This window comes from Drosophila rhopaloa, unplaced genomic scaffold (genome assembly GCF_018152115.1).
Source record: "Drosophila rhopaloa isolate 14029-0021.01 unplaced genomic scaffold, ASM1815211v1 contig_2, whole genome shotgun sequence".
NCBI classification, from domain to species: domain Eukaryota; kingdom Metazoa; phylum Arthropoda; class Insecta; order Diptera; family Drosophilidae; genus Drosophila; species Drosophila rhopaloa.
This window is the reverse complement of record NW_025335083.1, coordinates 25221487-25236139: the sequence shown is the minus strand read 5'-3', so window position 1 is coordinate 25236139 and position 14653 is coordinate 25221487. Positions and strand designations below refer to the sequence as shown.

The 14653-nt window shown below is 40.2% G+C and overlaps 3 protein-coding genes across 4 annotated transcripts in view; all 3 read left to right on the top strand.

Moving 5' to 3' along the window:
* Positions 1-14653, top strand: part of LOC108037380 (hemicentin-2) — a 108062-nt gene that overhangs the window by 88384 nt on the left and 5025 nt on the right. For both annotated transcript variants that reach the window (XM_044460247.1, XM_044460248.1), the window contains one exon: positions 3243-3590. In XM_044460247.1, the coding sequence (XP_044316182.1) occupies positions 3243-3590 (348 nt within the window). The remainder of the gene's footprint in view (positions 1-3242; positions 3591-14653) is intronic.
* LOC108037381 (folylpolyglutamate synthase) lies at positions 181-2767 on the top strand. The gene has a single exon (XM_017113938.2). It carries the CDS (start codon positions 288-290, stop codon positions 2658-2660), a length of 2373 nt encoding a protein of 790 aa, XP_016969427.1. The 5' UTR covers positions 181-287; the 3' UTR covers positions 2661-2767.
* Positions 4728-6359, top strand: LOC108037379. Its single transcript, XM_017113936.1, has one exon. It carries the CDS (start codon positions 4750-4752, stop codon positions 5617-5619), a length of 870 nt encoding a protein of 289 aa, XP_016969425.1. The 5' UTR covers positions 4728-4749; the 3' UTR covers positions 5620-6359.

The following is a 14653-nucleotide window of genomic DNA, read 5'->3' as shown; positions in this document are numbered from 1 at the left end:
TCAAAACGGGTCAGAGTGATTTGATTTTATTGCTAAATAAAATACATTTAAAATAAGTCTTCAATACACCTTCCTTATTTTTTAAATAAATTTTGAGGACTTATAGGAATTACTGAAGTAAAAAGTAGATCAGAAAATATGTTGTTACAAATTAATCAATTAAAAACAACACAACAAATACCTTTCCCTTATGTGTCCGATGTATTGACACTTGATTATTTTACCGCCAAACCAACCGATTAAAATTCTCACAAGTCAGATACAGAAAATTCCGTCGACAAATTTCCATGATCCAAATTCGTACATTCCGTTGGCAATTCATAAACCTTATTCTCTCAATTGTAAAACACAAAAAACGGATTTTTTTAAGAGTTATTGGAATGTATTCGCTGCTGCCGTTGATGTACCGAAGGCATAGTTCCCAGCTGAGGGTCCTTCAGTGGACGATCCAGTCGAGTCAGAGCTTCTTCAAGATGAGTTTCAAGGCGCCGGCGATGAAGGCATCCCAGGCTTCCACCATCAAGGAATTGACCAAGAAGCAAACGCAACAGCAACAGCAATCTCAATCGCAATCGCAGTCCTCCCAATCCCCATTGCAATCGCAATCTTCGGCACCGCAGCAATCTCAACCACCTCAGCCACCGGAAATCAAGAAGAATCCCTTGGGCCTGAGCCCCATCAACTCGAAGAGTCCCAAGCCCTCGGTTCAACCAAATATCCCTGATCAGCGGGCCAAGTGGCTGGCCAAGGTTTCGCCGGCGATTCAGAGGAAAGCCAAAATGGCAGCTGACAAGGGAGCTCCACCTTCGGGTCCGCCAAAAAACCAGTTCAATCAAGGCAACAGTCCCGCTTTCGGGGAGAGTCCCTCGCCAAGTTTGGCTACTTCACCCAGGAGCCAACCCTCCTGGCAGCAAAACAGTCAAAAGAAACCGGACAGTGAAGATTCTGGGGCTTTCAAGGGCGCCTCTTCCGAGTCCCAGCGCAAAAACTGGATGAATCGCATGCAGGGATCGCAGCAAAAGAAGCAGAATCAGTGGTTAAAGGACATGCAGGCGAAGATGCAGGCGGGCAAGGACATTCATGCTCAGAAGATGCAGAAATTGGGCTCTCAAAAGGCCACGGCTTCATCTCCACCTGCTCAAGAGGCGACAAAAGCTGCTTCTCCAGTCGAGGAACAACCAGAGGAGAAGAGTCCAGAACACCTGGCTTATTTGGACGCCATCAAGCAACTGAACAGCTACCAGGTGCTGGAACCCACTTCGGGAAGAGTCACCACCAAGAGCAGTAGGAAGGAGCCGGATCCGGTGGTGGAGCAAACCTTGGAGTGTCTGGAGAAGACGGGACTGACGAGGAAGCAACTGAAGGCCATACCCGTGATCCAGGTGGCTGGTTCCAAGGGCAGGGGTTCCACTTGTGGCATAGTGGAGAGCATTCTGCGATGCCATGGGGTGCGGACCGGGATGCTCTGCTCACCCCATCTGTTTCTGACCAGCGAAAGGATCAGGATCGACGGCGAACCCTTGGGCGATGTTCAGTTCACGGAACTCTTCTGGAAAATCAACACCGAGCTGGCCAATATGAAGCCCACACCGTCGTACAACAAACTGATGACGGTGATGGCCTTTCACGCCTTCCATCAGTCTGGTGTGGAGGTGGCGATCCTGGAGGTGGGCAACGGCGGTGCCAGCGATGCCACCAACATAGCCACCCACGCCCAGACCATCGGGATCACCACCTTGGGCTGGGAGCAGAGCTCGAATCTGGGCAACTCCCTGCGAGACATCGCCTGGGCCAAGGCGGCCATCATGAAGCCGGAGGCGAATATCTACACGAACGTCAGCCAAACGGAGTGCTGTGAGGTTCTGGCCCAGAAGGCCAAGCAGATTGGTGTGCAGCTCCACCGAGTGCCCACTTTCAACGACTACATTGAGGGTGACATGAACAACAAGCTGCTGATGAACAAGGCCAATTACTCGATGAGACTGAACGGATCGCTGGGCATTCAGTTGGCATACGATTTCCTGAGGAGACACAAGCCGGAATATGTGGTGGGCCTGGATCACAATTCTACGCTTTTGACTCCGGGTGCGAGTCGTGGGATCGAGAGCTTCGAACAGCCGGGACAATTTGATTTCATCCGGCACGACATGTTCAATGTGTATCTGGACAGTGCCGATACCTTCGAGTCGATGATGGCCTGTCGGGATTGGTTCTACACGAGGACTCGATCCAATCGCCAGCCGAAGATCCTGCTCTTCAACAAGGTCAACGAGTTTAATGCCAAGGATCTGCTGACCATCATACGCAGCAATCTGCGCTTCGAGGAGGCCTGCTTTGTGCCCAATCCCAACTACTTTGAGGGCGAGGTCCTGGCCGAGGACGATGGCAAGGCCATGGTGTGGCACGGCATGGAGGAGCTGCAGAGGGCCAAGAGGAATGCGGGCAATTGGCGGGCCCTCTGCGAGGAGAATGGCAAGAAGGACAACTCGCAGCTCTCCATATCCATAAACGCCTTCTTCGAGTACCTGGTCAACAAGTATGGGAAACAAAAGTACGGAATGAAAAGCGAACTGGACGTTCTGGTCACCGGTTCTCGGCAATTAGTGGCTGCCACAATATCGTGCCTCCGGAAAATGAAGGCATCGAATCCTTGGCAATGAAAATCGGAGACAGCGAATATTTCAACATTTTTTTTTACCTTAAATTTCGTCGTGAAAGTTTTCGTTTGTTTGTTATTTTTAGAAATACAATTCTCACGTATGTATAATGATTTTGTTTGGCTTTTCTACTTCAAAGTTGGAGACTGTGTTGCACTTTTCAAGCATTTGCTATGAAATTTGTAGATCAACAAGATATAATTATATATTTTATGGTGGAAGTAAATTAGAATAAATATTAGTATAAATGTTTAATCCCACCTAAAACCAATTTAACAAGTACAAGTCGTTAACCCTATACTTTGCTATTCAAAGCGGGTTATAGCAATCCTTTGGACAGCTGCCTAATGAAAATGACAGGGCATTATTGCCCTATATATACATATATATATTTGTGTTTTTGTTAGTGCGTGTTTTCCAATTAGCCACTGTGACTTTCAAGTTTTCTTACTCACTGCAAAGCACCTAAAGCACTTGGCACCCCTTTTCGACACCTTTTTCTTCTATATCTGCACAGCAACTGACTAATGTTAGTGGCCCTCTAATTTTGACCATAATTATTCAAGGAAATGTGGTAAATTTCAGGGTCCAGCAACACTTCGAACGAGAACAACTACAGTAATGCCAGGGATCTGTCGCAGGAGGCATTGTGGCGCCTCCAAATGGCCGCCGCCCAGTCGCAGCAGATTTATGTGGAACGGCCACCGTCGGCATTCAGTGGCCTGGTCGACTACAGTGGCTACTCGCCGCACATCCCGACGGTCACCAGCTCCCTCAGCCAGCAGAGTTTCAGTCCCACGCAGCAGTTGGCGCCCCACGAAATGCTGCAGGCAGCCCAGCGGTATGGAACTCTCAGGAAATCCGGAAAACAACCGCCTCTGCCGCCGCAGCGAAAGGACTTGCAACAGCAGGCGAAGCCACCACAGCAAATGGGTGAGTTAATTACTAAAAACATGTTTCCTGAGTTGTTAATATATATATCAAAAGTTGTCAAAATTTCAAGTAAATCAAAGCAAAGCTAACCCAGATACATCGACTCATTTCTTTTTTACAAATTAAATATAATTTCAAGAATATTTTAAACGTTACAACATAACAAAATCATTTAAACATTATTTAAGCATTTTTTTAATAAATACTTTAATATTTTATTTTGATTCAATGAACAGTACTACTGGTCTGCAAAATTTCGATTCTTTGTTAGATAATGGCAATAATAAATAATGCGAATATTATTGTTTGGTATATTTTTGTACCCCTGCAAAGGGTATTTAAATCTCTTGCAGTGTATAAGACATTTCTGATCTTATAAATTATATATTATATATTCTAGCATTATCAGGAGAGTCGATCTAGTCATGCCCGTCTGTCCGTTTCTACGCAAACTAATCTCTCAGCTCTATAAATAAAACTTTTCTTAAAGTTGTTTTTATTTTGCAAGTAATCGAAATAGTTGTAAACCATTTTTAAAAAGAAATTTAAATATAGTCTTTTTTATGATTAAGTTTTGTTTTTGTAATTACTGCAGATGTATATAAACTTTGGCATGCTTTTCTTTAATTTAAGATACATATAATTTATACTTTTCACACCGGAATTCGTGGAATTCGAATTCTGCGAATGTTTTTTTTTCAGCAATATATATATATAACATTTGGGTGGTTCAAAAAACATACCCTTAGAATTTTGTGCGAAAGAATCGTGTTTATTAAAGATGTTTTGCATTAGTCTCAGACTCATAAATTTAACAAGTTAAAAATGATTATTTAATTACAGCCTATGCTTTGTATGATTGTTAAAGTCTGAAACCAAGACCTTGGTTTCAAAAACTGAAACTCATTTTTATTCAACACATTTTATATAGAATGCCATAAACTGTTCAAAGTGCACAGTTTGTTCGGGTGAAAGTAGATTTAATTTTTTTTTATTTAAAATTTGAATACAATTTGGACCACCCTAATGTATATAAAATAATTGTATATATTTACAATTTAATAAATGAGAGCCACTTGGAGGCTTTTTGAAATACAGCGAATACATTCTACACTAGTTCATTGGCAACGCTCGCCTTTTGCAGTTCTATCTTCGCAAAATGTTTAATATTGGAATTTATATATTATACGCCTTTGTCGGCAGCAATCTGTACGTGATGGTTAAGTCCCAAAATAATAACGATTTCTGGGAACAAGATAATTTTCAAGATGCTAACATAAATGGAAAACTAGCGTTAGTATGGCGCAAGCTGGAAAATATGGAAAAAATGCAAAAAGAAACACTGGAAAATAGGGACAGAACTCGATGTGTAGTTACTGATGCCCCAATACAATGTGGAGCATTCTGTCTTGCAGCACTTAATCCTCTATATAATGATATGGATATTCAAGTCAACACCCTTAATAAAAGCCTGGCGATTCAAAATAGAATGCTAGCCAAGATTAACACGGTGGAACAGTGGGATAAATCTAACCAATATGGTGAGCAGTTAAAAGGCCTGGCTGAATTACTGAAAGAAACCCAGGAAAAACTGGGCAGGATTGAGGCTAAAATAAATGCAGGACCAGCAGATACACAGGAGATCATCCCAACCGGCTTTGAAAAGATTGGATCGAGATACTTTTATTTTGAGGACACTACCAGGCTGGATTGGCTTGATGCTAGAGACAACTGTCGGCAAAAGGGGGCTTATCTTGCGTCTGTTCAAAATCAAGAGGAGCTTGATGCCATCAATGGAAAAGTCCATCCGCATAGCTATTATTGGCTGGGCATCAATAAGCTGAACTATAACGATGACTACGTAAATGTAGCATCTGGCAAGCCAACAACTTTCTTTAACATGTGGCCTGGATTACCTAACGGATACACAGGAAACGGTCACTGCATGGCCTTGGGTGGCAAACTAATGTCTAAACATGAATGTGACTCAAAAATGTGGTTTATTTGTCAGTTAGACAGCATAGTTTAATGTTTTAAGAAATGTATGATTTCAAAATTTTTTTCAATCTTGTAAAAGGTGTTTTGATCTTGTTTAGATGTTAGTAAAAAAAATCTTTGAACGAACCAAATAAATATTCTAGTACTAGCTTATCCAGGCGAGTTCTTATGAACACCAAATTCAAAAGTGTTTAGTTTTGTTTTAACCCTTTTTTCAATCTAATTGCCTGGTGATAAATGGTAAAGAGAATATCGGCACACAATTCAGATCCATTTTAAGGGTTTCCCAATATCTCGTACAATTTAACAAAAATGTGATTATTGCGGCACAAAATGTTCGACAAGCAACAAGAAAATCTCATTGGGAACATAATCCATTCACAAATCCAATTCAGACACAAATCCGTAGCCTGAAAATCCGAAATCGGTTGAGGCGACTAAGAAATCAGTTTGATTGATTATGCACTTAAGTGTTGGGAAATGTTTGGCCAAGAGTTTTGCTGATGCTCCGAGCTGAAGCTGCTCGGATAAATAAAATAGAGTTTCCACAATGGAAGGCAAGGACAGTACTCCCCCATTTTACCCCTCCTCAAACACACACAACACCCTCCTTTCACCGAACACCGATATAAATTTCTGTATAGAATTTGCATCTGTACATCCTTTTATGCAGCAGCAGCAGCACACACAGATAAATGCACATAAAACTGTCTGTCCCCTTGCAGAAACCCCTTAGAAATGCTCCTCCTATCAAAAACAACAAATCGCTCGCAGCGACAACTATCGCCGTTTCTTCACAAAAAATAAAAATATGGAAGTAAAAATACTGGGAAAATACCAAAACAAAATACGAAAAAACAGAAAGAGAACGATGCACTAGGGAGACAAGGAGAGCGCTATTAAAAATGTAAAATGCTGAAGCAGAAAATGATTTAAAAATCAAAATCAAACAACGCTGCCAGCTGTAAACGAAGTGAACCAGGAAAAATACATTTCGCAAATAAATAAAAACACAAGCAGGCATTCACAGGTAGCAAAATATGAGTAAATAAAACCATGGGAACTAATGGGACAAAAGGTATAAAAACATAGGTTATAGTTGCCCATATTTGTTTGCCTAACAATATATTCTATTCTAAAAAAACAATAAACATTAAATGGAAAATTATAAAGTTGTTATTTTATTCAGGAAACAGCATTTTTCCCATTGGCAAATATTTTTAGGCAAATAGTCACATAAAAAAGACAAGTACAGTTTTTAAACTAGTTTAAGGTTCAAAAATGTTAATTGTAAATTTTTTGTTTGTGAAAGAACATTTAATTATAAATGGTGAAATTTTTAGTTAGCTTTTTTCATTACTTGCCATTAAAAAATAGAATTCTTCGATAAAATAAGTATATAAATATTAACAAAAATTATAACAAGACGACTTTCCCTTTCGTTGTCCATTGATAACCTGAACTTTGCCTCACCCGTAATAGAATTCTTCACCGCACGACCTCAACGAACCAGAAACTGATTGATTTTCTCCATTGTCGGCCGCAATGCCACATGGAATGCATAAAACGGATTGCGAATGCGAGTGCTTTAGATGGTCTATGCATTTACTTTCAACTATGGCTGCGGTTTTTTAGTATGCTCTCTCCGGCACACAGACACACCGACACACACGGCGTATGCGTGATTTTTGTGTTGTTATGCATAAGATATCCGCTTGGCTCCATTCCATTGCGAATACGCCCCGTATGCCATCACATATTCCGCATACGCCGTGGTATCTGCTAAATGCTGCTTCAATTAGACGGGCAGACAAAGACAGAAAGAGACTGCAGCGATTGCGGTCCACTCCACAGGGTGGACCAAAACAATTGTTTTCCAACCTCTGCGAGGGGGGAAAAACGTGAGGAAACTTCCTGGGCAGCTTTCATATTTAGCCGTATACATTATGAACTGCTTCTAATCGGCTTAGAAAAGAGAAGCAGCTGCAGTTTGCAGCAGCAGCAGCATCCAGCGGAGGAGAAAAAACATTTCAATTAAAACAAAAGCCATGGCCAAAGACTCGACTTCCCCTTACTATCTGCCCCCCCTTTTTGCCGCATTTTTGGCCACAAAGCAACAAAAGCAGAACCGAAAAAACGAAAATATACCAACTCAAGATGGGCGAAGAAAAAGTGGCAAGGATGAACAGCTGCGGTGGAAGCGAAGCCTCAAATACCCTTAATGATCATTGATAAAGAAACTTTTGAGCCTTTATTTTCATGGCTGAAAAGCGAAATGTAGTCACAGGATTTTGGTTGAATATTGTGTGGGCGAACAAAAAAAAATCTGGGAAATAGTTAGTTGATTAAGAAAGTTGTTTTATGTTTGGCATGGTTAATATAAAGTTTAATTTGATTTTTACCTAAGCTTTAACTATAGCTGCTTACCTGTTTAATACATTTTGTAACAAGAAATGACATCCCACTCATTTCTGCCAGGCAAATGTAAATACCCTCCGTCATAAGGTGCAGAAAAAACACAACCAAAATCGGTGCAGTGTGGAGTAAAAGGGTTGTCGTAGTGTCAGCTGAGGATTTCAGATGAAGACGAGCTGGGGATCCCGGCAGTTGCTCCACTTTTCTTTTGTGCTTCCACCTCCTTTGCCCAGGACTCAAGTTGAATTGCAAGTGCCCGAGTGCCAGTTTAAAGCAATAAAAGCTCCGGCTGCCGCAGACTTTTGTTAACCCGCTCGCCCTGCTTCAAGACCGACCACTCTACATTGCCTTCTCGTTTTTGACTTTGATGACCGTGCCACGGGTAACAACAAAAGAATCAAACAAAAACAGTGGAAAAGCCAAGTATTTCGCTGTTGTTTCAATGCCCGGAATTGCTCTGCAAAGTATGCAATGCTTTCGAGTTGGCGAGTTTTCTCGATTTGCGAAATCCAATTGCCGATTTGCGGGATCTACAACTACTCCGTGCACAGTTAAAAAAACATTTGTTATTCGCAGGACAAACAAATTTTGGATATAATCTTTTTATAAGATATTGGTATTCAAAAGATTTCCATTTTACGCTGCTATTTTCACTTATTTTATTTTCTAAACTCTAAACCTCATATTAATAAACTCTATTGGCATATTATAACCATGTTATTTTAATCATAAAATGAAAACTAAAGAAAGAAACCTCCAATATGCTTATATATACGTAGTACTTCTTTATTTTTGTGTAGTCCTGAGCTTAAATACAATACGAATCACGCAGCGCGTTACGCAATGCCAAACATTTTTATTTCAATTGCTTCCCTCTAGTCGTCATATTGAATTGCAGCGCATTGCGTTGGATTCAATTCAGGTAGTTTTCGGGCTGGCTTTTAGCGTGGATTTCAATTAGTGTTGTTCCTGATATCATTTTCTCTTAGTTAGGGTGTTGATGTCCAGTAGGAAATTTCGGGAATTTCAGCTGGCAGCGTTTGAGTGATTAAATTTCTATGGAGCTGAAGTTGATTTAATTGGGTTGTGAAAGGGAACGGAAGTGCAATTGGCATCAAATGTTCTAGCACCAATTAGGCGAATTGATATCTTAAATTTACAGAACTGTCATAACCCACATTACGAATTAGCTTGTGTAAAAACAATCAAAAAAAATCCTACTAATATTTAAAACAAATGCAACTTCAATGCACAGTTCTACTTTTCAATTTGTTGCCGCACATCCCAGTTTAAATTATCGAAACAAGTTGAAAACCAATAAAATGACATCTTTTCCCCATAAAAAAATCAATGCAATAATTACGAGAATATTGAAAAATTCGGTTAGCCAAATCAGAGGGGTAATCATAAATTTTCGGTTATCCATTAAATTTGTTGGTTGCTCGCTCGGTTGGTTTGTTATTCCTGTTGATTAGATTTAGCTTTTTGTTTTCGGTTTCTATTTGCATTCCCTGTGCGTGTTTTTTTCCGGCTTATATGATTTTGTGGCTTTTGGAAATACAAAACTAAAAGCAAAAATTAACAATTGGAAGCATATTAACCGCATCAATTTCCGTAGAGCGTCGGTGGCAAAAACAAAGAGTACACAGATCATTAAACAGACATTCACACAGATACTCCACACAGATAGCCGCACACAGATACTCACGCACACACCTTCCACATTATTTATTACGCCATGGGGCCAAAGCCACAACTTTCGACAAATTTTTTGGCAAAACATTTTACGTAATAAATTTATTTTAATTACAACGCCAAAAGTGTGGCGCATGGGCGGTGGGAACTGGGGGGCGTGGTTGTTTGCTGTGTGTGGTTGGTAATGAATGCGCTTCAATTAAATGAAATATTCATAGGCATAAATACAAGAGCAAGCCAAAAACAGGGGCGGGTGGAAAAGTCAAGGGAAAGTACAGGTAACATCCTGCCAGCGAAACGCATCTTATTGCCGGGAAACATGTTTTATGGCCCTACAAAAGCCATCGGACTATCATCACGATGCGTTTGAGGGTGGGAAAAAGGGACGGAAAACAAGAGTGGATATTTCCTGGGGGTCAACGTTAACTGACTTCATAGTGGGCGGACTCGTAATTGAATCAGAGCGATCTAAGGATACTCTTTAATTAAGAAATATATAGGTCGTATACGTAATATTTAGATCGTACTCAAATCATTAAAATATCTAGCACTAAAATATAATTAACAGATATTCAAGGTAAACTATGTTAAGCAAAATTAAAAAAACTTTAAGATATGAATCTAAATGAAACTTAATGGGCCGCATAATCTTAACTTGCATTTTGGAATGTCTTTGGAAAACACAATTTTATTTTAAAGTGTTGAGATATAGGTTCATTAAATTAAATGTTCTGTTTTTTATAAAATTTTACATATTTTTCCCTTTAATATAAACTGTTTTTATTCCATATTCGATCGTTGCCAAACTCTTTGAAAAGCAAATTTCACCCAATCGTTCGACAAAAGGGCGAGGAATGAAAAGTAAAGTCGGGAAACTCATTGCCAGCCCATTGGAGCCGTTTTGCAACTTGTTAATTACGACCTGGCCAAAATGGTTTTCTGAAAGGCGCGGAAAATGGTGAAAGGCGGGCGGAAAAGCCTGGCGTAAAGGGAAAACGGGTGGGTTTGCCGCGTGTAATGCATCTTTTCAAACAATTTACCAATTTGGACCGTCGTCTGTCTTTTTATTGTGCCAGACGAGCGGGAATTTTCCACAACCACTTGACTCGGAAAATGCAGAAATGTATTTATGCAAAAGTCGCAATTGTCAGAGGCAAGTCAAAGTGCATAAAGTGTCGCCTCAAATCAGCGAAAAGGGTGGAATATTCTGCGAAAAGTCGCACCTCGTCGCATGTGAAGTATTTTGGCATTTGAACCGAGCTTTCGAGATGGCAGCATTCACCACGCTTCAAGTCACATATAATGTCGATGGTTGTGAGTGCATAGAATATAATGCAGATGGAATATAGTTAAGGATACATAGAAATAAAATAAATACGAATGCATTCAGCCCATTCAGCGTCGCATTATGCTGATTGAATGCAAATGTATTTGGAGCGAATTTCTATAAATATAAAAATATAATGCCAACATTCGTCTGACCCCAATCCGAAAATGCAAATAAAATAGGGGATTTAAAAAAAACACTCACCTCTGTAACAGGCCAAGTATAATATATATAAGCTGGCCACATTATTAGAGCAGTGGCTATCTCTTTCAAGAGAGGTGCTATCCCTCTCTCTCAAGAGAACGCCAGAGAGAGCTGCCTGCGTGCAGCGAAGTCAGTCTCGATCGAACCAGAAAGTAAAGACAACGTGTGTGAGAGTTTAAATTAAAATAAAGAGACAAACTATTCCTGGTACAATCTCAGAAGTGGGATTCATAAAAAACTTTTTTTTTTATCAACTGGAAACGCCTATAATAATAAATAAAAATATGGATATAAACATATCGGAAGTGACAGTTATTCAATTAAAAAGGTGGTTGGAGCTTCTAAATCTGTCGACGAAGGGCACCAAGTCGGAACTTTTTGCTCGGCTTTGCAGCGTTCCGGAAGAAATTCGCGGAAGGGCGCCCGAGAACCTTATGGAGCAAGCTGAATTGGAAAATATTGACGAGAATCGCAGTGAGCTGGAAGTTGACGCTGAGACTTTGGAAAATTTGCGAGCCGAAATTTCGAGGGCTCAGAAAATTTTAGAGAACTTAAACTACCAGATCAACAGCGCTGGTGGCAACCGAAATAACGGAGGCAGAGGAGGCGAAAATGCGTTTCAGCAGAACGAGCAACGGCGAAACAGCGGAGGCGGCGGAGACGAAATTGCGTTTCAGCAAAACAGCGGCGGCAGAGGCAGCAGCGACAGAGACAACGGCGACAGAAGCAGCGGCTGCAGAGACAACGGCGGCAGAGACGGCGACGGCAGAGACGGCGACGTCAGAGACAGCGGTGGCAGAGAAGGCGATGGCGGCAGAGGCAGAGACGACGGCAGCGCCGTTTATGACGAAATGGCATCGTTTGGTGGTGGGTTTTCGTCATCACGATTTAACATGGCGAAGGAAATGCTGATGGACTTCACAGATAAAGTGGCTATTCTACCATGGATCGCTCAATGGGCCAACATATCGGCTTTGTTTAGCTTTTCATACATGCAACGACGTATCTTGCTGATCAGCAAGTTAAAGGGCAGTGCGTTGCAGTGGCTGCATGCGGATGAAGGGCGGTTCGTGAAGCCCACAAATGAGCTGCTGGAACAACTGCAGCTAGCTTTCGGAGGCTTTGAATCAAAGGCTACATTAAGGCGCAAGTTTAAGGAGCGAATTTGGTCGTCAACGGAAAAATTCGCAGTCTACTTCGAGGAAAAGTGCAGACTTGCTCGAGATGTCACCATGGAGGCGGATGAACTACTGGACGGACTCGTGGAGGGCATTCCAGCTCTAAGCTTGCGTACACAGGCCAAGCTTCAATGTTTTGATGGGCCGGAGCGCATGCTTCAAGCTTTTGCGGACATCATGTTGCCGAAAAGGGCGACAACAACCAAAGTGGCAACATCGAAGACGGGTTCAACAAGCAGAGAGACGCGTTGTTTCAACTGCAACGCAAAGGGGCACTGGAAGAGAGAATGCACCAGGCCGAATAGGCCGCCTGGATCATGCTATGGTTGTGGCGCAGAAGATCACCGTTTGACTGAATGTCCCCAGAACAAGAAGAAGGTTGAGAACAAATATGTAAGATTATTCAAAATTTTTAGTGTTGAAAACCCTAACCAGCCCATTATCACAGAGTGCCTAATAGATTCGGGAAGCCCAGTGTCATTGATCAAAATTTCATACTTACCAGCCAACATAAAATTAGAACCTCAAGAAAAGAGTTACTTTGGTCTAAATAAAAGCTTATTGAGAAGTTATGGCAAAATATTATGTTTCATATACAAAAAGAAAATAAAGATTTGGTTTAACTTAATTGTAGTGGCTGACGAATCTATTGGCTGTAATATTGTGCTGGGTAGAGATTTTATGGATGCTTGCGATTTAAAAATTGATTTAGAAGAGCTGAAAATGGTTACTGTAGAGTGTATTGAACCCGAAGTCGAGAAGAAAACAAAAGTAAAAATACTTTCTAATAATTGTATGGAAATTAGGAAATTTAAAATCAATTCGGAGAGGTTAGCCAAGACAAATTTAGGTACAAGTTTAGTCGAGGAAAATTTAGGTACACATTTAGGTGAAAAGAGTTTAGGTAAAAGTTTAGGCGAGGAAAATTTAGGTACACATTTAGGTGAAAAGAGTTTAGGTAAAAGTTTAGGCGAGGAAAATTTAGGTACACATTTAGGTGAAAAGAGTTTAGGTAAAAGTTTAGGCGAGGAAAATTTAGGTACACATTTAGGTGAAAAGAATTTAGGTAAAAATTTAGGCGGGAACAATTCAGGTACAGATTTAGGTGAGAAGGGTTTAGGTAATATTTTAGATGACGAAGCTTTAGGTTCAGGTAGTTTAGGAAAGAGCATAGAGGATAATTTTGAAAGTGAAATGTTAGAAATAAACATTTTAGAAGATGAGACTAAAGAAATGGCTTACAATATCGGGGATCAGGTTAGTTATAAGGATCAAATGAAGTTTATTGAATCATTAGAGGAAAATTATATTAAAGTATTGCGACCTGAAAGTCCTAGAGTTAAATGTGAGTTGAATATTATTTTAGAGAACACAAAACCATTTAGTTGTGCACCTAGAAGACTGTCTTATAATGAAAAAGAGGCATTACAGAAATTGTTAGATGAATACTTAGAAAAAGGAATTATTCAGAGTAGTAAATCGGAATACGCATCTCCGATCGTTTTAGTGAAGAAAAAGACTGGGGAGTTTAGGTTGTGCATTGATTTCAGACGGTTGAATAAAATTATGGCTAAAGATAATTATCCTATCCCCTTAATTGACGATTTGTTAGATAAATTGGTGGGAAAATCGGTTTTTACAAAATTAGATTTAAAGAATGGGTACTTCCACGTTTTCGTGAACAAAGAGTCAGTGAAGTACACATCTTTTACAACGCCGCTAGGGCAATTTGAGTTTTTGCGAATGCCAATGGGTTTGAAGACGGCTCCCCAGGTATTTCAAAGATTTGTAAATGATATTTTTTCTGATATGATTCGTGATAATAAGGTGATAATATATATGGATGACATTTTAATTGCAAGCCAGAGTATTGAAGAACATTTAGGAATATTAGTAGAAGTATTTAGGAGATTAGTGGAGAATAAATTAGAACTAAGAATGGATAAATGCAAGTTTCTTCAAAATAAGGTAAAATATTTAGGTTTTCTAATTTCAAATGAAGGAATTAAAGCTGATGAGAGGGGATTAGAAGCTATAAAGAGCTTTCCTATGCCAAATAAAGTGCAAGCTGTACAAAGTTTCTTAGGTCTTTGTTCTTACTTTCGCCGCTTTATAAAGGATTTTTCGATATTGGCGAAACCATTATATGATTTACTGAGGAAAGATAGGACGTTTGAATTTGGAAATGAAGAGTTGGCTTGTTTCACACTGTTGAAAGATAAATTAGTTGCAGCCCCGGTGTTAGC